At 30.1% G+C, this 27,685-nt stretch overlaps 2 protein-coding genes across 3 annotated transcripts in view; one reads left to right on the top strand and one right to left on the bottom strand.

Moving 5' to 3' along the window:
* LOC111288350 (sodium/hydrogen exchanger 8-like) overlaps positions 1 to 8,824 on the top strand; it is a 28,209-nt gene extending 19,385 nt beyond the window's left edge. The window contains exons 16-23 of the mRNA XM_022879213.2: positions 3,370 to 3,666; positions 4,642 to 4,739; positions 4,905 to 5,036; positions 5,145 to 5,363; positions 5,470 to 5,676; positions 5,879 to 6,140; positions 7,844 to 8,169; positions 8,324 to 8,824. Coding sequence (XP_022734948.2) covers positions 3,370 to 3,666; positions 4,642 to 4,739; positions 4,905 to 5,036; positions 5,145 to 5,363; positions 5,470 to 5,676; positions 5,879 to 6,140; positions 7,844 to 8,169; positions 8,324 to 8,596 — 1,814 coding nt within the window. The 3' untranslated portion in view covers positions 8,597 to 8,824. The remainder of the gene's footprint in view (positions 1 to 3,369; positions 3,667 to 4,641; positions 4,740 to 4,904; positions 5,037 to 5,144; positions 5,364 to 5,469; positions 5,677 to 5,878; positions 6,141 to 7,843; positions 8,170 to 8,323) is intronic.
* Positions 8,825 to 10,844: 2,020 nt separating this feature from the next.
* Positions 10,845 to 13,544, bottom strand: LOC149519363 (putative potassium transporter 17). 2 transcript variants are annotated; one of them, XM_089758875.1, is made up of 3 exons: positions 13,422 to 13,544; positions 12,293 to 12,794; positions 10,845 to 11,946 (listed from the first exon to the last, which is right to left on the bottom strand). In XM_089758875.1, the coding sequence occupies exons 2-3, from the start codon at positions 12,684 to 12,686 to the stop codon at positions 11,108 to 11,110; spliced, it is 1,233 nt and encodes a 410-aa protein (XP_089615001.1). In that variant the 5' UTR covers positions 12,687 to 12,794; positions 13,422 to 13,544; the 3' UTR covers positions 10,845 to 11,107. The 2 variants fall into 2 exon arrangements, with proteins under 2 accessions (XP_089615001.1, XP_089615000.1); XM_089758874.1 differs by lacking the exon at positions 13,422 to 13,544 and having other exon boundaries at positions 12,293 to 12,973.
* Between the last annotated feature and the right edge of the window lie 14,141 nt (positions 13,545 to 27,685).

The raw sequence follows: 27,685 nt of genomic DNA, 5'->3' as shown, positions 1-27,685 counted from the left end.
TGAGAATCTTTGAGTTTCAAAATGAGAATCTTTGAGGAGTGAAACCCTAAAGTTCATCAAATGTGAATCTTCGAACAAATGAAAAGTTTTAAACTTTTGGATGTGAATCTTCAAAATACAAAGCTTCAGCTTTTTGGATCTGAATCTCTAGATTTTTTAAATGAGAACCTTTGAACTTAGATGTGAAACTCTAAATTTTATTGCTGAGCCTTTGAACTTAAATGAGAAGCTTTGAATTTTTGGATGTGAATCCTAAGCTTGCCAAATGCGAACCTTTAAAAAGCCTTGAACTTTTGGATGTGAGCCTCCAAAATTCAAATGAGGATCTTTGATGCGAGTTTTACAAGTTGCAAATGCAAATCTCGAGATCTTGCAAAATTGAACGAAACTGAAATCTTGAGAATCAAATTTTAATAAATTCTTACAAAGTTGGAAGGTTCTTGCAAATCTGAACCTATGAATGTTGAACTAAAATTATGAATCTTTGAGTTCCCATTACAAAATGTCTTCAATCACGATCTATAACTCCTTTGGACATGATTGTCAATGAGCAATTTACTTTCCAAAGTTCTGTTGCCTCTGTTTAGAGGAGCAATTTATTTTTCAAAGTTGTGGTGCCTCTGTTTAGAGGAGCAATTTGCTTTTCTAAAGTCGTGGTGCCTCTGTTTAGAGGAGCAATTTACTTTTCAAAGTTCCGTTGCCTCTGTTTAGAGGGGCAATTTACTTTCCAAAATCGTGGTGCCTCTGTTTGGAGGAGCAATTTACTTTTCAAAATCGTGGTGCCTCTGTTTAGAGGACCAATTTACTTTACTTTTTAAAGTCTTTGTGCCTCTGTTTAGGGGAGCAATTTACTTTCCAAAGTCGTGGTGCCTTTGTTTAGAGGAGCAATTTACTTTTCAAAGTCGTGGTGCCTCTATTTAGAGGAGCAATTTACTTTTCAAAGTCGTCGAGCCTCTGATTAGAGGACCCATTTATTTTTTCAAAGTCATTGAGCCTCTCTGCTTAGAGGAGTTTTGATCAAATCTTAAAAAATTAAAAAGTGCCGAATTGAGTCTTGATTGAGTCTCTACGTCTTTGCTCAATTTTTGTTTCACAGAAAATGTACAAAGAGGGGCAGCTGTAGACACCCAATTTGGTCTAGGCCCGGATCAATTGGGCCTGGTCCAAATGGGTAAGCCCAATTTTGCTTTTATTTTATATTTTATATTATTTTTATTTTTATTTTATATTTTTTTTCCTTTGTATCTTATGTATTTATTATTTATTTATTTATTATTATTATGTATTAATATATGTTTATCTTTATTTATTTTATTTATTTTATTTTGTTAATATTTATATATGTATTTTATTTATCTAGTTATATATTTATTATTATATTATAATTTATCTATTATTATTATTTTTTAATTTATCTTGTAATATTTTTTATTTATCTTATTTTTTTTTAATTTTTTTTATTTGTTTATCTGATTTTTTTTTCTTTATTTTTTTGGGGCTAAGATTGAAGGCTTTGAAGAATCCTACCGTGAATGGGGATTCAATTAGAATCCAGATTGGATTCAAAGATTGAATCCCCATCCAAAAAGGAATAGGGATTGATCAGAAACTCTTCTGATCAATCCCTATAAATAGGTATTGAAACAGAAGGAAGAACATACAGAAAATAGAGAAAGAAGCTGCTGGTTGAGGAAAAAAAGCAGACAGAAGATTTTTGAAAGCTAAAAGGGGTTTAGAGGCGTTAGAATAGCTTTAAGAATCGGGGAAAAATTTTTGGAGATTTTTCTGTAAATTTTTTCTGAAAATTTTTGAAAAATTTCCAAATTTCAGTGAACTTTCCGACGAAAATTGAATTTTCTAGTGACAATTTCGGTCAAGTTTGAAGTTTTCGGTCAGCTGCCCAGTTTCCGACGAAGATTCCCAGAAATCGATCAACTTTTCGATGAACTTCCGACGAAAAATCCAGATTTCGGCTAATTTTCCAGAATCCGATGAATATTGAACCGGAGTTCTTCAGAAGTTTTAGAGAGAAGGGAGAGAAAAGGGAAGAAGAGAGAAAGAGGAGAGAAGGCTTCTGCTGAAAAAACGAAAGATTCAGCCTTATATACCCTCCCAAAACGATGCCGTTTTTGCATTAAATAACCCAGAAGATCCGCGCGTTTTGCCAAATATCCGACCCGACCCGAGTGTCGATCCGCTTTTCGACCCGTGCGTGATCTGCCTCCCCGAGCCGTTAGCCAAGCCGAGCTGTTCTCCGAGCCGCTCCAGGTTTTATTTATTTATTTATTTTTATTATTAGATTATATTTATTTAATATTCTTTTATCTTTATTTTATTTTTATTTTTGTTTTACTTTTCTTTATTTTTTTTATTTTTTTTTTATTTTCACTTTTATTTTGTTTTATTATTTTATTTAAATAAAATAAAAAAAAAAGGTTTTTTGAGGAAAAGTTGAAAGTATCAATTTTCCTTAAAAATAAATTTTTAAAACGGTTTTTTGAGAAAAAATTGAAAGTATCAATTTTCCTCGAAACTAAAATTTCCAAAAAATTTTTTTAAGGAAAAGTTGAAAGTATCAATTTCTCGAAATTAAAGTTTCAAAAATATTTTGGGGAAAAGTTGAAAGTATCAATTTTCCTCGAGATTAAAATTTCTAAAAAATATTTTGGAAAAAAGTTGAAAGTATCAATTTTCCCTGCACATAAACAATCATTCTTTTCTTCCTTTTTATTATTTTTTTTAATGATTAAATAATCCGACGATGAAGCCTCTGCAAGTGGAACAATAGTTTTTCTTGCATACTCCTGAGGTAAGGGAATTTTGTCAATTTTTTGTTAAAAGTATTAGAGTCAATTGAGAATAATTTCCAATAATTAATCACTTGGTAAATTTTTAAGGCTTATTGGATAACACAAATTTAAGCTGGTACTATCTTTTGATGGGTGTTGTGAGGGTGCTATAACCTTCCTCACACATAACCGAACTCGCCAACCCTGTTCTGGTTAGTAGACCTAAACCTATTCTTTTAGGGATCCTTAAACTTAAGTGTTCCCTGAAAGGACAGATTCTTTAGGTGGCAATCGCACCTAGATAAAAAAGATTGGTGGCGACTCCCTTCAAGTCAATGTCTAGCGATAGATCCTCGGATTTAGACGTTATGACAGTCATGTAACTGGCTACAAGTTTTATTGCATTTAATTATTGCCCTGAAATGGCAAACCCTGCTAGCATGCTGTTCAATATTAAAATCTCATTCAAGTTAAATAAAATTGTTGCTTAATAGTTTGTGACTTTGTGCTATAGAATGCTACTTACTCTCTTTGGAAGTAAGTCCTTAGCTAATTTGAGTACTGAAAATTCTTGAAGCAGGTGTCCAGTCAGCTTACTGGGGAATGCTTAATGAAGGGAGAATTACACGAAGTATAGCTAATCTTTTGATACAATCTGTAGATGAAGCTATTGATGTGGCATCTCATGAACCTTTATGTGATTGGCAGGGCTTAAAATCTAATGTTCATTTCCCAAATTATTACAAGTTTACAAGCAGGTTCCTACAAAAATTAGTCACATATTTCACTGTGGAAAGACTGGAATATGCGTGCTGTGTTTGTGCTGCATTTCTTCGAGCTCACAGAATTGCACAACGGCATCTTCATGAGTTTATAGGTAATAATCTTCCTGTGACATAGCCTATTGGCTTTCTTTTCAATGTTCTCACAATTTCTTTCTCTCTATTTAGTTTACTTGAATTTATTACTTTTCGAAAATATAGGCTCCCAACTTCCAAATCATCTTTTTAATATTTTAGCTTAGAAACTATGTCAAATTTTGGGACATATTGCATGCAGAATTATATGTACGTGACAATCATTTACATGGCTTAATTCTCAGGGCTTTATCTCTTGCTAAAGATGTTTATGGACATTGTTTAAGAAATAAAGTGAAAGCTGAAGGAAAAACAAATCATTTTGTGAATGTTTGGTTTTTGAAGGAAAAACTTCTCTGCCTTGACTTTACCTCCATTGGAAAATGGCTATGAAATCAATGGATTTAGTGATGAGGTACACAAATATTCTCAATGAAACAAGAATAGAAAGAAAGAGAGTTTTACTTTTATTATCCCGCCCCCCTGATAACCAAATGGGACATATGCAAAAAGAATTCATCTCTATAAAGCCACCTGCCCTTCTACTATGTGTGGCTGAGTTGAGTGTTGTTGTGTAAAAACAATGAACTTGGGGTTCAATTGCATGGTAGAGCAAAAAAAGAATTTCCATTTTTTGCTGTGTATGTGTGCATGCACCAGCTCATGTTTTAGAAGAGGGAGACATGTATGTCATTGGGATTTGGGGCATAGTACTTTGACTATCAGTTTTTGTTTTTAAGTGTTTTTTCATGCTCTTGTTTTTTATGTTTCATAGAATTGAAATTTGATACTTTCCATCACTACTAGAAAGCTAGGTGGATGGAGTAGAGGTGGTAAGTTTAAAGAAAGCAGCAGTTCATGAAGAAACCGTATATCTATGAAAGACTATCTTTCTGTAAATCAGTTTTCTTTCTATATTCTCAATATGATCACTAGAGTAATCCAATCTTTTGAAACAGCTTGTTTTTTTCTTATGAATTCACTTCTCTGTCTAGGTGAAAGTGATATTGCTTCTACTGTTATTAATGAAAGTGAGGATGAAGGAGAAGAGGCAAAAAAGTTTTTGGAAGATGTCCGTGTAATTTTTCCTCAGGTTTGTCAACAATATCCGATTATATTTATCCAATACCCTTTCTCATCTCAATCTCCATATATATATTTTTTTATCTTAGAAAGAGCATTTTCAGATTAGTGGGATGACTATTATTGTACAGTGCCTACTTCAGGCATATTAAGCTGTATTAAAAATGTGTTTCAGGTTTTGCATGTCATTAAAACAAGACAAGTGACATACTCGGTACTGAACCATTTGATTGATTATTTACAAAACCTTGAGAAGGTTGGGTTACTGGAAGAAAAAGAGATGCTTCATCTTCATGATGCTGTCCAGGTAGCTTTTGGTGATGTTTGTCTAATTGCAGGATTAAGGTGGCTTGTTCTCTTGATTTTGTGATACACTAATGATATGAAATAATATTTTTCCTTTTGTGTTCTGCAGACTGACTTGAAGAAGCTCTTAAGGAATCCTCCCTTGGTGAAGATTCCAAAAATAACTGATCTAAAAAGTGTCCATCCTTTATTAGGGGCCCTTCCTTCTACTGTCTGCAAGCCACTAGAAAGTTCTACGAAAGAAATAATGAAAACACGTGGTATGACACTTTACAAAGAGGGCTCCAAACCAAATGGTATTTGGCTTATTTCAAATGGTGTTGTCAAGGTACCTAAATATTTATGCATGCAAGTCAGAGCTTAAGAATTCTTCTTAAATATAATTTCAGTTTTTCTTCGAAACATGTCATGAGTTTGAAAATGTCATTTGGCAGTGGACAAGTGAGAGCATAAGCAACAAGCACTCACTGCATCCAACTTTTACTCATGGGAGTACGTTGGGCTTGTATGAAGTATTAATTGGAAAGCCATACATCTGCAACATGATCACAGATTCTGCGGTTCTCTGTTTTTTTATTGAAAGGGACAGATTACTTTCAGTGCTAAGGTCAGATCCTGCAGCAAAAGATCTTCTATGGCAGGTAAAATTATTGCTAATAATTTGGCTATTGAATTCTGGTAACTGTAGCCTACAAATGTGAATTTGACGAAGTGTAATGGCTTTGGGACCGTATGTACTAACTCATCACTTATTGGTCTCATTTGCAACTTCAGCTATCTTGTTTGTCTTTTATAGTTGGTTTAATAAAATTCTCTTTTTTTCTGTATTTTTCCCCCTTCCAGGAAAGTGCTATTCTCCTTGCCAAAATCTTGGTTCCTCAAATATTTGAGAAAATGACATTGCAAGATTTAAGAGCTCTTGTGGCACAAAGCTCATTAATGAAGACATACATTGAAGGGGAGAGAGTAGAAGTGCGTCACCAATCCATTGGCTTCTTGTTGGAAGGATCCATAAAACCTTTCAGTGTTCAAGAACCCATCACACCACCTGCAGCTCTTTTGCCTTCACATGGGAATCAAAGTTTCTTGAATGCAGATATTTCAGGTAACTTCATTGTCCTTGTTATCATATTATATGTTCCTTAAATACCAATCTTTTTTTTTTTTTTTTTAATGTTGATTTCTGTCCTATGCATGGAACCTTTAACAAGAAGTTAAAGTTTCCTGGAAAAAAACCACTGTTGCTATCCGTTTTTTCCCCTTTTTAAGGTCTAGGAAAATACTAAGAAGTAATGAAGTAGAATGATTGGTCTAGTTCTAGTATCAATAAATGCAAGAATATGGAGACTTATGCATGAGCATGATAGACAAGAATATTTCTACAAGACTTGATTTAACTATCAGAGCAAAAGTTCATGAAAGATAACAGGATTCTAGACAAATGCTAGATGTCAAAAGGCCATTTAAAGAGTTTCAAGAAGATGACTTTAGGCGCTCTTTCTGGATAACATTTGGGTTTCAAAAGTTATACAGGGTATAAATTTTATTACCATAGGGATTGTAAACTTTGGCTATAGAAGAAGAACATGTTGGTCTCATGGATTAGTGAAACTTGCTTGGAAACCAAGTGGAGGAATGTGGGATGAGATAGCATAAAAAATGAGTGGAGTAGAATGGAATAGGAGTGATAGAGAGGAGGATTGAAGTGCACCCTGAAGGGCAGAATGCTGTGGCAGGTGCATAAGGAGGCAGACTCAGTAGGTTGATAAGCAGTGTGCAGTAGAAACTTGGATGCAAGAGGCAGAGGAGAGGAATGTATAGGCCAAGGGGTGTAGTTAATGCCTCCAATAGGATGCCAGATCATTCTTATTACGTAAGTAGTCGTAGCATTATAAAGTTCATAGGGTTCATTATGTCATCACAAGCCATAACAAATAGTAATAATCATGGTCAATTTTTGGTCTAGGAGGGATGGGAAAGAATAATTATAATATTCTAAACATCTGACCTTGGTGACACATTTCAATGGAACTGCATGACGGTTCCAATCAAGATCTAAGCAAAAATCATAAAACTAGGATAAGTTTTTGTGTCTCATAGAAACAGGTTTGGTAATGGTCACACTTTGGAATATATCTCTCACTGTATGTAATAGATAAGATAGTTGATGTATTTTTAACAATATGTTAATTCTTATCTTCAGTTATTACATAAAAGATGTTGAAAATGTGATTGCTGGAGAATATTTTTTCTGATCATTGGAAGTTAAAAAGATTAGTGGTTGCCAACCTTAGTTATAGTTGGTTCTCAAAGGATAAAAGTTTATTGGTTCCATAGTGCGTATTTTGGATTGTGAGGCCAATTAATGAATATTTTGCTAAGTTGATTTGGCCGGCCTTCCAGCTTTTCATTGGACACAGTTGATGAATGATGAATGAACTTTAGTAAAATATTAGAAGTTGGTATAATGAGTTGTATATGAAAACAAACAAATTCCAAAATTTCAACGATCCATTTTGAGTTCTGTGATAAAATAATAAACTGCACAGACACTTGAATGCAGAGAAAAAGGGAAGTATGCTGTCGACATGCTAAAAAAATATGGCCCCCAGGTTGAATCATCTAACTCACCTTTTACATTCGTCAAATTTAATGATGGAAATTTTAATTAATATCACAATATAACCCCCTATGTTAGATTAATTGGGCCAAATGGAACTTAATTGCTATTCTATAAATTCAAGTAGTTTATACTCCTCTTTGCAGTAAAGAAAACCAAGTATGACTACTGATGTGTAATGAAACCAGGTGCCACAACAGCCAGTTTTTCTCATCAGCAATCCAGGTTTCAGTTTGAGACTAGGGGAAGCACAATGTATCAAGCTGAGACAATAGAAAGAGCAAGAGTAATTATTTTTGATATTGCAACACTTGAAGCTGATAGAGTTCTGCAGAGAAGTTCAGCCTCATTTAACCATTCACATAGAACTTTAAGTAGAGAACATGAAGGTCTTATGAGTTGGCCTGAACATTTCAACAATGCAAGGCAACATATGCAAAATCATGGAGCAACTGATCTACAAGCAAACAGATTGTCTGAAAGAGCAATACAGTTAAGCAACTTTGGCAGCATGGTATGTCAAGTGGAAGAATTGATATCTTCTAAGTCGAAATTCACCATTGTCTTTTAAATTGAACTGTATATTGGCAGGCAGGAGTATGTTTCCTCTCTTTATTATAGGCTTTTGTTTTTGGATCTAACTGCACTTTTTATGTTACAATGACAAGGTTTATGTGCCACGGCCTAGCCTTTCACATCGTAGAGTTCGTTCATACCCTGGCTATCCATTTTTTCCCGTCAGATCAGAAGGATCTGCTACTCTAAGGAAGAATCCAGAAGCAAGAAAGTTTACAGGACGAGTTCCCCCAGCACAAGTGAAGGATTCTGACACAAAAGAGGGCCATGTAAATGATGATTCTAGCGATGAATCTGTTGCTGAAGATGAAATCCAGATAAAAATTGATTCACCTAGCACACTATCTTTCCACCAGGCTTCTTGAAGGTCTGTTTATGTCCTCGTTTTGCATGGTTGTGATTTCTTCATTACTGTTGTATCATATTATAGAATACTGTCAAGTGACTTTATGTGAAACATAGTAAGTAATCTGGCTTCTGCCTGGAGCTAGTATCTGTAGTTTTGTCACGAATGGCAGCTTGGTTCAATCTCTCTCGCCTCTTTGTTCCTCCATTGAACTTTAGTGGTCAATAAACTCTTATTATTATTATTATTGTTGATGTTGTTGTTGTTGTTTCTTTTGTTGCAATATAATAGTATCTGGCAAACAATAACAGGAGAGTGCATTTGGTTCGAGAGAAAATTAGATTATCTTTGAAATTTTATTTTTCGTAATTTGATTTATGCATATAATTTACAGTATTTAATTCTTGTGGATATTCTAATATTTTTAACTGTGTCCAAATATTTTGAAATCAGAAATCTACTTTTGTTTTTATAGATTTTTAAGATTTTGGAAGGAAAGTTGATTTTATCTCACATTTGACTTTAATAATAAATTTTTTTTATTTATTTTATTTTTGAAAATCAATGTAATTGTATAATAAATAGAGATTCATTTTGACACAAAAATGGTTATTCATAACCATAAGATTGGATAAATGTACAATTTTACTCAATTGAATACATAATATATTACATAAAATAAAAACATTTTTAAAAGACCAAATATAATAGATAAGTGTAATTTTAGGTTTTTTAATTTTTTATATCTTAAAAAAATGATATTTTTTTATCTTAAAAAATTATATTTTTTTATATATGAAATATAATAAATCAATTAAAATAAAAATAAAAATAATAAATATTTTTATATCAACAACATTTTTTAGGTTGAAAACATAATAATTGATATAATATTATAATATAATATTTATGATACTTTTAATATATTTTTTATGTGAAAAACATAATATTTACTAATTAGATAAATTTATACGTATCAATAATTACGTTTTTTGTTATAAAAACGTAATCATTGAAATAGAATTATAAACACAACGCTTTTTATTGAATGTTTTAATTATATTTTTAACATTAGAAACGTAATATTTAGTTTAATTAATCATGCTTTTTACATAAAAACGTGATTTTTGACAAATAACAAAGATCACATAGGATGGCAATCAGTCTTTACAAATTACAAGTCAATGGAAATTTAGGGATGCCTGAGATGAACTGCAACCTCCAGGAATCTGCTTTTGCATTTCTTAGCTATTAGAAAATTATCTTAACCAAGTCAGTAAAGAACCTGTGTCATTTCCTTTCTACAAAGGATGATGACAGAGCAAAGTGCCCCGACCCAAAACCCATCATTGAAATGACACCTTTTCAATTCTTATCCAGAGTTTTAGCTTCTATAAATAACCTTGAACCGTATAACCTTGCACTGTATATACTCATTGCAAACGTAGTCTTTGATTAAAGTTAAAGGCTGTGTTTTGAAATTCATAAAGTCGTCTTTAATTAAATGATTATGTTTAGTAAAGAATCATAATGGTTGGTTGTTTTTCAAATACTGTGATTATTGTCGTGAAAATGTAATGTTTATTATAAACATTGTGTTAATATAAGAAAAACGTGATTTTTGACTTATTTTATAATAAAAATTTAATCTTTGATTTTATATTTAATTTTATATTTTTGGTCAAAAATTGTGTTTATATTTTAAAAAATGTAATCTTTGATTTTATTATATATATATATTTGTTCATAATATAATACCTTATTTTTATTTTTACTTTTATTGTTTAGTTATTGTTACTGGTTTAATTTTAATAACATAATTGATTATGTTGATCATATGTTATTTACATGTAATAAAATTATTATAGTCAAAAACTTTTATAACGTAATTTAATTTTCTCTCAAATCAAATACAAGAATCTAATATTCTCATAATATAAAAAAATCGTCTATTGTAAAAAATTCACACTTGCTCAAAAATCAATTTCTCTCCTCCTAAAAGTATTTTTAGTTATTATTTTGATTTACCTCTCATGATAACTATCTTGTTTTCAACCATGTTTAAGATAATTAAAGAACAATTATCTAGACAGCCTATCTATGTGTAAACCAATAATGGGAATAAGCATTTAAATAAAAAATTAGTAAATGATTTTAGTTTTCCATTGGAGCTTTTCCTTCATAGGTGAATAAGGGAAATTGCATTAATGTTCAGAGAGCTGTTCTAAGTAAAATATTAAGTTTATGGCAATGATGGGCAAGTCCTGTTGGTCTTGAAAACCAAAATGCTGAATGAAACCCATCTAAATGCTCCCCTGACTAATCATGAATAAAAGGAGCTGGTTTTTTGAACTTCTTGAAAAATTTCTAGTAAAAACTGGTATAATTACTAGTATGAAATAGCTTTGTAGATATTGGGAAATGAATCAACCCACAATCCGATATGGCTTGGTCAAAGCTTTAACTTATACAGTAAATTTTTCCAGGCAAGTAAACTTCCATTTTTATGTGCCTGTTACAATCACTTCTTTCAAGCCTTGTAAAACATTCCAACCTCAAGGCGCTGTTGCAGTGGCACCCCAAGAGCAGGCAGTGCAGACCTACAGTTATTGTGCAACACTTCATAAAAGGCAAGCATGAATCTGTCGAACAAGCTGGTATTCTTGCCTATGTAAAACCTTGTCCTCCCTCGAACATGGATTACACCAGCGATTTTCTCCTGTCTCAATTCAGAGATCTCTTGAACCTGTGAAGGATCGCAAGGTAAACGACTAGAGCAGTTTTCTGTGCGATCGATAACTTCACTAACGAAGTCATCACCTCCAAGGTTTAGGAAATCAGCATAACCATACTGAATCACACATGCATAAACTCCTTCAAGGCCTAATTTTTCTACCACAATCCTCTCTTCTGGAGCAACTTTAGGAACCAGTGAATATCTAAGTGTTGTAAAAATAGTGACCTTGTGAAGCGATCTCATACTTTTAATATAATGTTCCAGGATGGGAGTCAGTCCGTCCTGTATATTTGTGTAAAAGAAGCACAATCCGGGAACCCTTTGCACCTCTGGGTCAGATAATAGCATTCTAAGTCTTTCCAAGTCAATCTTGTGAGTTAGTTCGTACTCAATCTTCCTCTGTCTCCCATAGTACCAAACAAACATAATGAAGGCAAGAATAAAAGATATGGCAAATGGAATCCATCCACCTTCAGAAATTTTGGTCAAAACCGCACTCACGTAGACGCCTTCCATTGTAAAAAAGACGATGAAGTAGAGTGTAACCAGCAATGGTGGCGTTCTCCATATAATGATCATGACCAGTGTCAGCAATATGGTTGTGATAAGCATGACTAGACTAACAACAACACCTGAAAGCAAGATCTTAAAAATTAGCATGATCCATTGTAAAAAAGGAAATGTTGTTTTGATGCTTCTTAGGTTAAATATATATAGCAAAAAGGATTTCATATTTGAACTGAAAGAAGAATAATAATATATCGGAAACACCATTGCTGATGGAAAATAACAACAATGCTTCACTTTAGTTAGTATTAGCCACTATTATTCGATTTATATTTTACTGGTGAGATGGGATGTTATAAGTGCCAGAAAATTGGTTAAAAACCAGAAAACAGCTTGTTAAAATTTTAAGCAATTAATAATAGCTGATGAATGCAATAAAAAGCGAACTGTTGAAGGTTTGTTTCACCATACCAAAAGCATTGCCGATATCTTGTCCATCTCCAAATATAAGTATAACAGCAATACAAAAAACCATAAGGATGTAATTGACTTCTGGAGAGTACACTTCTCCCTCTTTTTTGGAAGATGTGTGCACCACCTTGACCCGAGGAAAGTAATCCAGTACAACAGATTGCTTGATCACAGAAAAGGTTGCTGATATAAGTGACTGACTTGCCACAATTGCAGCCAACGTGGCTATATAAAGATAGGCCAGTAAACTGCTTTTGCTATAAACTTGTAAAATCCATCCATATGATCGTTGGGATTCTTGATCAGATATGCTGTTTGTCCCGCATATGTCAGAACCAGTGATGGATATATTGTAAATATGAAAGCCATCTGTGGGAAGGATTGAGAAGGCCATTTTAGTAGACACATAAAAGGAAGCCTAAGAGGTGATACAAGTTATATATAATTACCTGAATGGAACTTCTGTTAAAATGACCCAGGTCTGCAAACAATGCTTCAGAACCTACATAATATTTCAACCAGATAAAAGGGTATTAAAATCAGTTTCATGTTTGAAAAAAATTTTAAACGAGACAAGGCAAATAAATGTCTATGCTTCCTGATCCATCAAATTTGCGGTCAAAGATGAAAATGGTTGATGATGAAACTGAAGAATTTATCTGACCCCTTTAACTGATGTAATTCATTTTCTACCGTCAAATTTTAGTCTCTACTCATGTCTATACACTTATGCTCCTATTCTTCTCTCCTCAGTTAAAAGGGATGTGACTGGACATTGGAGTCACCTTCTGGACAACTTGAAGCCTTTACACGTTATGACAAGAAAGAGCCGGGGTGAAATCATGAATGTAACTTATCACATGTTATGATTGTATCCCAGATCATCAAATCAGCATTCACATCTAGTGGCTGACTAATGTTACCCAGAAATATTTATTCCTTCCCGTCATTTTAAATTTCCTTGAAAGATATATTCGAGGTTTATAACCATAATACATTGCGTGCAGGTAGTGGTTTGCGTTTCCCATGCTCAACAACTGGATAAATCTCATAAGTAAACAAACATGATAGAACAACCCAGTAGCTTATTTACCAATGATGACATAGAATTTAAGTACTAAAAAATTACCTGTGATGCAGAGGATGGTACCGCCAAGCATCAGCCAGCCTTTTTTCGATTTCTCAGAAAGAAATGGACAATGTAGTGTGGTGATAAAGCCTTGAATATGCTGGGGTAGTGATGTATAATGCTATAAATGCCAACAAGCGGAGTGCTCAAGGTCCAGGCACCCATGATAGGGGAAAACATAAAACTCACTCGAGAGGTTCCAAATCTCTGCAGCAAGAATAAAATGACAAGAACTACTGCAGAAAGAGTTTCAACTAAAGCTGCAATTCACAGATAAGTAACTTGTAAAGCTAAAGGAGGATGAATGCTCACATAATGTATTACTAAAATCATGAAACTATTGAGTCATGAGTACTTTAATAAGTTAGGCCTCTTAGAAAGTACATTAATAATCCTTAACCTGCAATTAGATTGTAGTCAATGAAGTAGTTATCTGATATACATTATACTCATAAAACTTCATAAAGCTGTTGCTTAGCTTTCCCATATGATAGCTTTTCTCCCACAAACCACACCACCCCCCCCCCCCCCCCCCCAAAAAAAAAAAAAGAGTATCAAAAGTGAATCCAACATCTATGATAAAAAATTTTTGTTTCTTTTTTTTATTTATTTTTGAATATTAACAGTTTTTGTATGGCATATCAGACTCTAGTAACATAAAAAAACACACTAACGAGAGACTACTATACTAAGATGACAGCTTCTTATCACAGCATACATATAACAAGTCATTTTGTTTTGGGCCAGGGCCTAAATCATGTTGAAGGAAATGTTTCTTCTTTTAAGAAGATTGTTTAGGGTTAATATATAACGTGATCTTTTAAGTATACTCTTTTTAAGAATTTTGATATTTATATATATAAAAAAACACAACTAGGCATTCAAATTTTGTTTCTGCTAAGCATTTTGCATCACTTACTATCGATATTAGTTGAATAATGAAAAAAAAATTTAGATATTTAATGGTGAATATTTTTTTATAAGTATCAAATTAAAAAAAAGTGATATAATAAAAACTAAATCACACATAAAACTCTTTTTATAACAATATTTGGCCTAAGACAGGTCACTAATTTTTTTTTTAAATGACACATACATATATACATACACACACACACATATATATATATATAGAATTATTTTAATCATCACACGATAATATGTTGGTCAAAGAAAGTTTTCATAATATAAAGTGAAAGTGTCAAATTTTGATATTTGGTATTGTCGTTGAAAAGGAAATAAAAACTTAAAACTTGATTCTTTGGATTTGTTTTGAACTTACTAAAAATATTTTTACTAAAAATTCTGTCAAAACTTTTATTAAAAATATTCATTTAAAAATATGTATAAAACTTTTAAATTTTTTTTTAAAATTTGCATACTTAATCTATATAACGAATTTTTTTTTAATTTATCAATTTTATTTTAATTTTTATTTAATCATTTTTAATAGGAAATTTCACAAATTTCACTTAAAAATTTTCATTTAAGTTTTTCCCTTATTATGATTACACATCTAAATAGCTATACTATACTATTGCTATTTTTTAAAAATAAAAATACGTTATTTTTTGTTTATATTTGTCATAACGTATAGATCAGTGATTTATCGCTAGACATAAACTTTAGGAGTCACCATCAATCTTTTTTGTTTAAGTACGATTGGTCACCTAACTGAATCTATCTTGTTTAAAAAAAAAATCATAAGTTTGACTCAACTATCTTTAAAAGGTAGATTCAATGTTTACCAAAACCAAAAATATGTTTAGGAGTACAGTTACGTATGAGAAAAGTTATAGCACTCTCACAATACCAATCAAAATATAGTACCTATTTTATTTCGTATTATCCACTAAGCCTTTGAAAAAACTTTTCAAATAATTAATTTTTAAAAATTGTTCTTAATTAACTCCAATATTTTTGACAGAAAATTAAGAGAATTTCCTCACCTCAAGAGTATACAAAAAAATTATTGTTTTTTTTTTACAGAGGCTTCATTGTCGAATTATTTAACATTTAAAAAAATTTCAAGAAAAAAATTAATACTTTAACTTTTTTTAAGATTTTTTTTCTTATTTTATATTAAAAAAATAATTATTTTATTTAAGAAGAAATTGATATTTTCAACTTTTTTCCCAAATGTATTTTTTGAAATTGGAAAGATTTTTATTTAAAGAAAATTGATACTTTTAACTTTTCCTTAAAAACGTTTTTTTTGGAATATATTTTTGAAAAAATTTTTATTTTCTAAGGAAAATTGATATTTTCAATTTTTACTTAAAACCCTCTTTTTTATTCTTTTTTATTTAAGAAAAATTGAAACTTTCAACTTTTCCTTAAAATCTTCTTTTTTGTTATTTTTTATTTAAGAAAAATTGACATTTTCAACTTTTCTTTAAAAATGTTTCTTGTGAAATACATTTTTTGAAAAAAAAATTATTTTCTAAGAAAAATTGATACTTTTAACTTTTTTAAAAACTTTTTTTTTTATTATTGAAGTTATTTTTTTTTATTTTTAATATTGTTTCATTCAAAAATATATAAATACTAAATAAATGAGCAAAATAATAGAAAGAAAAAAAATACCAAAGAGAATTAATTGACTTGACTTAATTAGAAATTCGGCTCAGCTTGGCGCAAGACTGAAATAGCTAGTGACTATTTTTCTGGTAATCCAAAATGCTGCATTTGGAAAAACATTAACCCTTTAAGCTTTTCTTATTTATTTTCTTCTACAATTTCCTTTCTATATTTTTTTTTCCTACAAAAGTAACCAAGAAACTCAAGCTTTAAAAAGATCGATGGATTTTTCTAGATTTTGGTGCATCACCGACACTGTCACTACTATAGGTCGCCACTAAAACCCTCTTTTTTGCTTTTTCTTTTCTTCAATATTAAAATTTCAATCAAGAATCCTGCATTTAACACCTTACTCTTTGATCACCATGTGAGACAACAAAATCTTGCACTTGAAACCTAAAACCCTATTCTTTGATTGAATCACAACAAAATCCTACACTTGAAACCCTACTCTTTGATCGCTATCGCTCTGCTGATGTGAGTTATAGCCACCACAACCTCTTTGCTACTTATTATGACTATTCTTAAGTTGATTGTGATTTTTTTTTATTTTAATTGTCTATTGAGTTTTAGGTATTCTGGGTTTTAGGTATTAGCTGATTGATATTTAGTAGTGGGTGATTGGGCTAAAAGTCACAGCAATTTCAGTGGTGGTAGGATTAAGCAATTTGGTACGTCCTAAGATTAGACAGTTTGGTGATGATGATTTTTGGCTAGTGGCTTTCTTTATCCCTGTGTTTTCTGCTAGATTCTTTTCTGTGATTTTCTCTCCGTTTGAATGTATTGTGTTCATTATTGGATAAGGTGGGTTATGGATTAAGGCTGTTAAAGGTTGTGATTGGGAAAGACAACCATGAAGCTTGGTAACTATGGCTAAATGATGAACTATTTCGTAGTGTTGTGATAGATTTAAGACTCGTATAGTGTTTGTGATAGTGACAGCTGTATGGTAGAGAAAAGAACGAAAATGGTGATGGAGCTACCAATTATTATTGGGTTTTTCTTTATATTTTTCACTCTAATTCCCTTGGGTTTTTGCTTTATATTTTTCTTTATATTCTTCACTCTGTCTTTTTTTTAAATTTTGGAACGAGGGTTTAAATAACATGATGAAGATATGATTTCAATTCAAAAAAAAAAAAATTTAAGCATTCTATCCCTTAAATTTTGAATTTTGAGTTAAAAAAAAGCATTGGAATTTCAAAATTTTAATCCAATATGCTAAATTTCAAACACATAACCTTATCATTTGATTTATCCTTTTTTTAAATCATTTTATTTATTTATTTGTAAAATACTAATAGAAGCAAAACAATTACAAATGGTTTAATCTGATCTAAAATATAATTTAGGCTAAAACTCAAATGCTAAATCTAAATCCAAATAGGTTGGGTCTAAAGCCCAATTCAAACTAACTCAAGGCTCAAGAATAGTCCAAATAATCTCAGATAAAATAAAATGTCTACAGTTGTCTTTTTTTGTATAGAAATTGTGCAAAGACATAAATATCTAATATGTTCAAGTTTGGCTTTACAACAAAATCTCAAAACATCAAAGATTCACAATTTGCAGCATTCAAACCCTTCACAGTGCAAGTTGAAACTCAAAGATTCACAATTTGAGTTCAAAAAATCATAATTTTAAAATTCAATGATTTGCAATTCAAAGATATGCAAGATTCAAATATTTGTAAGACTTTGAAAAATTTTCACCAAGTTTAGTAATCGAACTCTTGGATGAAAAATCGTTATGACAATATATTTTATTATACACTTTAAAATGACAATTCAGGCAACATGACATGTACAAAAAAAAATTAATTCCCATGCAAGAAAAATTAATCATTGCAAAAATGTAACTTAACTATTGAATTTTTTTACAAAGGGGAAGATAAGGCTCTAGTTACAAGTTAGGTTCCGTGTGGTCACTATATATGATTTAAGGTTGATCTAAAGGTTCTCAAATTGTTCCTTGCATCCTTGTTCATTGCAAACTAATGAGGTACCCTAATTCTTATCAATTATAGGTTATAAACAGAAAGTGTTAAATTTGAGTGAAAGTATTTTGCTAGCTACTACAGAGGCATTAAAACCTCATGAAAGCATAGATACTTTACGGAGCTCGAGTATAGAACTCATGTTATGCACATGCTTATGAATGACATAATAAGCAAAATAAATGAATAAATAAAAATCTATAAAAAAATCAATTTTATTAGGCTTTTGGATAACACAAATTTATTTGCTAGCATGACTCTCGGCTTATCCCAGTAGAGTCACCAAACTGTCATAACATATAGATCAATGACCTATCGTTAGATATAAACTTTAAGAGTCATCACCAATTTTTTTTTATTAAGTATGATTGACCACCTAACTGAATCTGTCCCGTTTAAAAGAAAATTTTTAAGTTTGACTCAAATATCTTTAAAAGGTAGATTCAATGCCTATGAAATCAGAACTAGGTCTGGGAGTATGATTATATGTGAGAAGGTTATAGCATCCTCACAATGCCCATCAAAGGATAGTACTAGCTTTATTTCGTATTATCCATTAAGCCTTTGAAAAAACTTGTTAGATAATTAATTATTAAAAACTATTCTTAATGGACTTCAATACTTTTAGTAAAAAATTCAGAGAATTTCCTCACTTCAAGAGTATACAAGAAAACTATTATTTCTCTTATAGAGGCTCCATCATCAGATTATTTAACATTTAAAAAATTATTAGAAAAAATTAATACTTCAACTTTTTCCTAAGATTTATTTTCTTATTTTATTTTTAAAAAATTAATACCTTTATTTAAGAAAAAATTGATACTTTTAACTTTTTTTCCAAACGTATTTTTTGAAATTGGGAAGATTTTTATTTAAGAAAAATTAATACTTTTAACTTTTCCTTAAAAACTTTTTTTGGAAATATATTTTTAAAAATAATTTTATTTTCTAAGGAAAATTGATACTTTTAATTTTTCTTAAAAACCCCCCTTTATTTTTTTATTTAAGAAAAATTAATCTTTCAACTTTTCTTTAAAAATATTTTTTAAAATATATTTTTTTGAAAAAATTTTATTTTCTAAGAAAAATTGAAACTTTCAACTTTTCCTTAAAAACTCATTTTTTATTAGTGAAGTTATTTTTTATTTTTAATATTTTAACCTTTTTTATTTTTAAAATTATTTTTATTCTTAAAAAAATTTCATTAAAAAAATATAGATGTTAAATAAATGAGCCAAATAATAGAAAGAAAAAACCTAGGAGAATAAATCGGCTCTACTTAACTAAAAATTTGGCTCTGCTTGGAGCAAGACTGGAACAGCTAGTGGCTTGATCTTTTTCTGGTAATTCAAAACGCTATGTTTGGGAATACATTAACCTTTCAAGCTTTTTTTATTTATTTTCTTCTATAATTTATTTTCTATCTTTTTCTTTCTACATAATTAACCAAGAAACTCAAACTTTAAGACAATCAATGGGTTTTTTTAAATTTTGATGCATAACTAACATTGACTTCGTCGCAGTTCGCCACTACCACCCTCTTTTTTGTTTTTTGCTTTTTTCTTTCTTCAACCTTAAAATTTTAATAAAAAATCTTGCACTTGAAACCTTACATTTTGATCACTATATGAGTCATAACAAAATCTTACACCTTATTAGCTCAAAGACTTGAAATAAACTAAGAGGACGGTGAATTGGTTTTAATTAAAATTTTAAAATCAATACTTAATAATCATAAATTCTGTAAAATAATTTATCTAAGCAAATAAATACAATAAATGAGAGTAAACAAGAGATAGAGATAGAGAATTGGACACCAAAATTTATAGAGATTCGATCATTTCTTTAGGCACCTACGTCATCTCTCTTAATCTTTCTTGTCAAAGAGTTTAATCCACTGTGTTGAAAGATACAACTTAGTTTCTCAAAGCTTTACACAATCAACACCATAAACTCTTAAGGGTTATCCTTCCCCTTAAGCTCACAATCTCACAATACAAAGTTTTTGAAGTGTTTTGCAAACTTAAAGAACCTCTCTAAAGTTAGGTGTTTGCTATCTTGAAGTATACAATAGTATTGACAATGAAATTTAGAGAAAAATTTATATAAGTAAGATTTTCTACACTTTTTTCTATTTAAACTGCTTTGAATGCTTGAACAAGATGGTTGGTGACTGGCAATAAGTTCTCTTAGCTTTTTTTACTCTTGTTCTGTAGTGAAATGCTTCATTTATAGGTAAAAAAAAAATTGAGAGATGTTTTCTTTGCATTTAATACTTCAAACCTGTAAAAATATAAGATAAAATATAACTATTTGAACTTTATGGGCATCAGGGGATTGATCCCCTCCTTTAAGAGATCGATTGAGTCAGTTTTGAAATAGCCCAAATTTATGCGTAAAAGGCCTTACCCGATTGATCTATTCTTTAGGTGATCGATCCCTTATATGGGGGGATCAATCCCTTTTGCTCATTTTCAAAGGAGAAAATCATTCTATTAAAAAAAAGATCGATCCCTTTAATGGAGGGATCGATCGATCCCCTATGTAGGGGAATCGATCCCTTTTCAAAAATTTTAAGCTAGGAAAACATTCTGTGTAAAAAGTGATGGATCCCTTTAAAGGAGAGATCAATCGGGTATACTTGAAATCCCAGCTAATTGATCCTTACAGAGAGGGGATCGATTGATTTTTGTCAAAATCTTACAAATTTAGCTTTTGAAAAAAAAATAGATTGATCCTTTTGGCCAGGAGATCGATCTGATAAAGGAGGGGATCGATCTCTTTCCTTAAGGGATCGATCCCTTCTATCAAAATGTGCCTTAATCTATTTTGTTTTGAGAAATTATCTTGTTTTAGTTCCTAAATAAATTTTGGCAAGATAGAAGGTTGAAAAAATGTTCAATTTAAGATTATGAGAGATTGATTCAAGTTAGGTAAATTTTTTTTGTCAAATCAAAACTTTTAATCAATGTAAGGCCAACACACCTGAAACCCTACTATTTAATTGTTATTGCTTCATCAATGTGTGTTATAACCACCACTACTTCTTTGCTGCTTATTATGACTGATCTTAGATTATGGTTTTTTGTATTTTGATTGTTTATTGAATTTTGGGATATATTCAATTTTGGGTCTTGGCTGATTGATTTTTGGTAGTAAGTGATTAGGCTACTAGTCACAGCAATTTCAAGAGTGGTAAGATTGGGTAGCTTGATGGGTCATAGGATTAAGAGTTTAGTGTAATGGATTTTTGTCTAGTGACTTTTTTCTTTCTGTGTTTTTTGTTAAATTATTTTTTATGATCTTCTTTCTGTTTGAATTTGCTGTGTTGATTATTGAAAAAAAATAGGTTATGGATTGGGGCTATTAAAGGTTATGGTTAGAAAAGATAACGATGCACGGTTGAAAGCTTGGTGGCTATGGTTAAAGGATGAACTATTTAGTGGTGATGTGATAGATTAAAGACTCGTATGGTGCTTATGATAGTGGTGGCAGTATGGTGGAGAAATAACAAAAATAGTGATGGAGCTGCTAATAAATTATTGGGTTTTTCTCTGTATTTTTCACTCTAATTTCTTTAGGTTTTTGCTTTGTATTTTTCTCTGTATTCTTTACTCTATCTTTCATGATTCTGGAACGAGAGTTTAAATAACATGATAAAGACAAGATTTCAATTTAAAAAAAATGAGCATCTTATCCCTTATAATATGAATTTTTAGTTTAAAAAAAAGCATCAGGATTTCAAAATTTTAATCTAATACTCCAAATTTCGAACACAAAACCTTATTATTTGATTAATCTTTTTTTATTCTTTTTATTTATTTTATTGCAAAACACTAATAAAAGCAAAATAATTACAAATGGCCTGATATGATCTAAAATATAATCTTGGCCTAAAACTCAAATGCTAAATCCAAATCCAAATAGGTTGGGTCTAAAGCCTAATTCAAACTAACTTGAGGCTGGAAAATAGTCTGAATAATCTCAGATAAAATAAAGAGTCTATAATATTTACTGCCTACATCAGTTACATGAGTATTGTTAGACTTGAAACGATAAACATAATACTGTAAAAATAATATATTATAATAAACCCACAGTAATAAACAACAATTAACAATCAACAATCAAAATATAAAAAAAAATAAAGTACACTAAGATTTACATAAAAAATCCTCTAGTGTAGAGAGAAAAAATTACAAAGCACCAGAAAAATTTTCACTATCAAATAATAGATATGCAAAGTTTTATTCTAGTTAAAACTAGAGCTAATTAACAATTAGAAAGGCTATTGACGAAATCTCACTAAATAGCTAGACCTTGTAATTCGTTTTACCCTGTTGTGTAAAATCATGTATTTGTATCGTGTTTTATATGAAAATCGCGTGTCATAATTTGTATCAGTACAAAAACGTAAAATATAATTTTTTGGTTTTATTAAATCTATTTATGGTTTTTCTAAAGTTTTAAATCGTGTTATCTTCATATTCTTTATTCATATCATTTTTGTATCGTATCACCGTGTTGTGTTGTCACTCCATTTTGCATGCCTAAACAACCCCTACCTCTCTCTATTACGTAGGGCTCACTTTTTTAATTAAAAGGTAAAAGTCAAAAAGCCTATGACCTTTGGTTGGTCCCAAAAAAAAGGTTGGACCCTATGTACTTAATAATTTTTTCCTCTGGCCTCATTAGGAAGAGATTCATTATCATAACACTCTTATTGGAACTTACCTTGGCCAAGAAACCCATTTAGACCAAGTTACTGTAGAGTTTAAGTTTTTCCTTAAAAAGTGTCTTAATTAACATATTTGTTACATTATCATCAATATGGACTTTTTTCAACAACATCTGTTGTTTCTTAATCATCAAATGTAACCAGTGATATCTAATATCAATGTACTTTATTCTAGCATAGTACATTGTATTATTACTCAAATCTAAAGACTTTGACTATCATAAAATATCACATGCTTTTTCTAATTCAATATCAATTTAAGAAGAAAATATTTCATTAAAAGCATTTATTTACCTACTTCGGTTGCTGTAATACTCAGTAGTTAACAAGGTAACACACTTCTGTAACTTAGACTGCCAAGATACAATTCATCTTGTAAAAGTGAACAAATATTTAAAGTAAATTTTTTACCATCAAGATCACTTATCATGTCAGCATTAATAAATCCTTCTAAAACTGATTATGTAGTTTCACAAGTCAAACATATCTTTGAGATGACCTTTAAATATCTAAAAATTTATTTTATTGCTTTTCAGTGAACCTTTTCCGAATTAGAAAAAAGCTTACTCACTACACCAACTGTATGAGTAATATTAAACCATGTGTAAATCATAAGATACATTAAAAAATTAGCTACAAAAGAATAAAAAATACTAGATATAGCTAGTTATTTTTTTTTAAATCATTGGATAAGATTTCTTAGTCAAATGAAAATGGTTGATAAGTGGACTGCTAACTAATTTAATATATTACATGTTAAATCCACTAAGTTTCTTTTTAACATACTTTTTCTATGATAACCACAGCTTTTCAACTCTTCTATCTCGAATAATATCTATACTGACAATTTACTTTTCTAGACCTAAATTCTTCTTGTTAAATGACTTATATAATTATTCTTTTAACTTGCAAACCATACCAGTATTTTATCCCACAATTAACATATCATTAATATATAATAAAAGAATAATGAAGTTACCATTAGGAAATTTTTTGATATATACATAAACATTCACAATCATTTATTTATAGCAGTGACTCACCATAAAAGAATCAAACTTTTTGTACCATTGTTGCAGAACTTGTTTTAAGTCGTACAATTTTTTTTTCAGTTTGCAAACTAGGTGCTTTTTCCCTTTCACTTCAAAACCTTCAGGCTGATTCATATAAATGTCTTTCTGCAAGTTAAAATGTAAGAATGCAGCCTTAACATCAAGTTACTCAAGCTCAAAATTCAAACTAGTTGCTAATCACAGTACTACTCGAATGAAACTCATCTTCATAACTAGAGAGAAGATCTCATCAAAATTGATGCTAGATTTTTTAAAAAAATTTTTCACCACCAATTAAGCTTTGTACCTCACTAGTTTGTCACTATCTTTTTTTAGCTTGAACACTTATTTACTCTTCAATAACGTATTCTCTTTTGAAAGGTTAATAAGATCATATGTACCCTTTTTTACAATGACTCTATTTCTTTTTTTTATTTCTTTTAACTAGTGCTCTCTATCTAGAGTAGTCTATACATCTTGAAAGGTCTCTAGCTCCCTCTCGTTGGTAACTAAAATAAAATATGAACTTGAATGCTTGATGGATAGTCGGTGCTCTTTAGTAGTTCTCATAGGCTGAGATTTTACACTACCAAAACTTTACACTACCAAAGATAGCTTCCCTTATTTAACATTCTCTGGTAGAGAGGATTGTTCACCCTACTCAACATTATTTGATGGAGAGAACTACCCCCTACTTAAAATTAATTGCATTTGGCTTATCACTAACTATGGCTAGTTCATTCATATTCTCAAGTTTTGTCTTTTACTTATTTCCACCATCTGTGGCTTTTTTTAGTGAAATTTCTATCGATGTTAAAATATCATACTTAATAGTAATCCATGTAGTTTTTTCATTTTTCTAAAGGTTTGTTATGATTTTTTTTTATGAAAAGACCACATCTTTGCTTCTAACTATTTTTCTCTTCACTAGTTTTTATACCTTGTAACCAAATTTTTAATCATCATATCTTACAAGCACACACTATGTGACTTTATTGTTAAGCTTTAACTTTTACTTTTTTGACACATGCATGAATGCTTTACACTCAAAAACTTTTAAATAAGAGTATAAAGCATATTTTCCTATCCACACTATTTTTGGAATGTCAAAGCCCAAAGGAACTGATGGTGATTTGTTAAGCAAATAGTAAGTTATGTTGATTGCTTGACCCTAAAATAGCTTTAATAATTTTGTCATCCTCAATATATATTTGACTTTTTTTATAATAGTACGATTCATCCTTTCAGTTATATCATTATGCTGCCTGATCCTATGCTTTGAACAATATTTTTTAAAGTCTTTGATTGTGTATTCTCCATCATTATCAGTCCGAATATACTTTAAGGGTAACATTGTTATCTTTTTCACCATGGCATAAAATTTTTGAAAGTACTGTAATACCTGACTTTTTTTTTCAATATATCACCCTAAATTTTATATGAAGCATCATCAATAAAAGTAACAAAATACTTGCTATCTCCTAATGACTCAGTTTCAATAGAACCACATACATTAGAATGAATCAATTCTAATCTTTTTTTTTTCTGAGAATACTTATGAAAAGAAACTCTATGATGCTTACTATGCAAATAATGATCACATGAATTGAGAAACATACCTTTGGTAAAGAAAAAGAGAGACTGCCTTGTCAAAATTTGTAACCTTTTCTCACTCATATGTGTCAACCTTTTGTGCCATATATTTGTTGAAGTATCATCCTCAACAGCATTTATCTGATTGCCATTCAATTGCATTTATATTTTGTATATTGTGCAGCATAATTTTTCTCTTGCAACTATCATAAATCTTTTAAAAAGCAACTACTACCATTTTTATCAACTTTCATATCTTTATTTATCAAGGATGTTAATCGCAAGTAAGTGCATTCTCATATTCAAAATGTGTCTGCTATCTCTCAAAGTCAACATACAGCTCGTACTAATTTGTACAATAATATAATCAATTCTAACAATCTGTGATATACTCTTATTCTCATCTTAGTGCAACCAAAATCTTAAGCTTTATAAGTTATAAACAACTCCCTCTTAGGAACACAATGTTATAACACTTATGTATCAACTATCCACTAAATATCGGGATCACCAATATGATTACAATCACTATATGTATAAATCAAAATAACTGAATTATAATTTGAATTCACTATTATAATATTGTCATCATTTGAACTCTTACCTTTTTCATCTTTTTGCTTTTGCTTCAAGATTTTACAGTATCATTTTATATGATTAGGTTTACCACAATGATAATATTTTTTTATCTCTAGACTTGGATTTATGTTTAGACTTACTACGACCATTTGAGTTTTGACCTTTGTCAATGTTTTTACCTTTGTTCTTTATTACAAGAGCTTGATTTCTAGAGTTTGAATCTTTTTGCCTTATTTTGTTCATTAAGCATACTATCCTTTACCATTTTCAAAGTCACATTGTAGTTAGAAGTTGAATTAAGAATAGTTACAACTAAAGTATTCCAACCGTCTAGCAATGAAAAAAAAATGCTTTTATTTCATCATTCATTTTAAACTCCATATTAGTTATCCGATTGAATATATCTTGAAAATCATTCAAGTGTTTTACAATCGATCGTCCATCTCTTTATTGTAAAATTACAAGTTTTTTAACAAGCATAACTTTATTTATGCTTGTTTTTCTCTCATATAATGCTACAAATTTGTCTCAAACAGTGTAGTTATCTATCTTCTACGTTACATGATAGAATACATTGATATCAACCCATTTTCTAATTGTAGCTAGCATCTTTTTACCTAATTTTTTTCAGCTTTTATCTTTCATATTGGTTGATTTGCTGAATCACCCAATATCGGCTTATACAAATTTTTGCAGTACAAATGATCTTCCATTATAAGCTTTCAAATTGAATAATTTAATGCTGTCAATTTTATCATGGAACCTATATCACCTTTTATGATCTCAAGTAGAATTTATTTTTATCATGAATTACTTCTGTATCGATGTCTTAAAATAACTAGGTTTTGATAGCATTTGTTAGGCTTGAAGTGACAACATAATAAAACAGAAATAATATATCGCAATAAACACATAATAATAGACAATAATTAACAATGTAGAAAAAATAAAATATATCAAGATTTATGTGAAAAAAACCTTCGGTGTAGAGGAAAAAAATTATGAAACACCAAAAAAATCTCTACTATTAAATAATAGATACACAATTTTTTTCTAACTAAAATTAAAGTTAATCAATAACTAAAGAGACTATTCGAGAAATCTCATAAAATAGATAACTCAATAAATATACTCTAAATTTATTTTTATAAAACTTTAAATTTGATCTCTATCATTTAAAATATAAAATATAAAATTATTAACTTATTAATAAAATTTTAGTTCAATCAAACTAAAAATTAACTTTTATATAACTGATATCTTTCTATTCTTTTTTTTCTCTCTATCATTTTTTTATTTTCCTCTCAATTCTCATTTTAACGCCTAAACAGCCCCACCTTTCTCTCTGTCTCTATTACGTAAGGCTACCTTTTTTAATTAAAATCAAAAATCAAAAAGCCCGTAACCTTTCGTTGGTCAAAAGAATGGGGTTGAACCCCAAGTTTCTAACGATTATGATTTGTTCATGCATCTAAGATATGTTAAAATATTTTAAGTCTTCAATCTTAAAAGATATATTCTAACTTCTAATCAACAACTGAGAAGTTGAGTTGTCTGAATTTGATTACTTTTGGTAAACATTTTAATTTTTTATTAAAAATACATATATTTTATTTTTAATAAAAAATAAAAATTAAAACATTTATCAAACAGAACTTCAAATTTAAACACATAATTATCATCCTTTTTATAAGAAGATTTAGAAATTAAAGTTCAAATCCCTTCT

The sequence above is a fragment of the Durio zibethinus genome, chromosome 4, assembly GCF_047325235.1.
Source record: "Durio zibethinus cultivar Kanyao isolate XHJ-2024 chromosome 4, ASM4732523v1, whole genome shotgun sequence".
Classification (NCBI taxonomy): domain Eukaryota; kingdom Viridiplantae; phylum Streptophyta; class Magnoliopsida; order Malvales; family Malvaceae; genus Durio; species Durio zibethinus.
The sequence above is the reverse complement of the archived record's forward strand: the minus strand, read 5'-3'. Positions and strand labels throughout refer to the sequence as shown.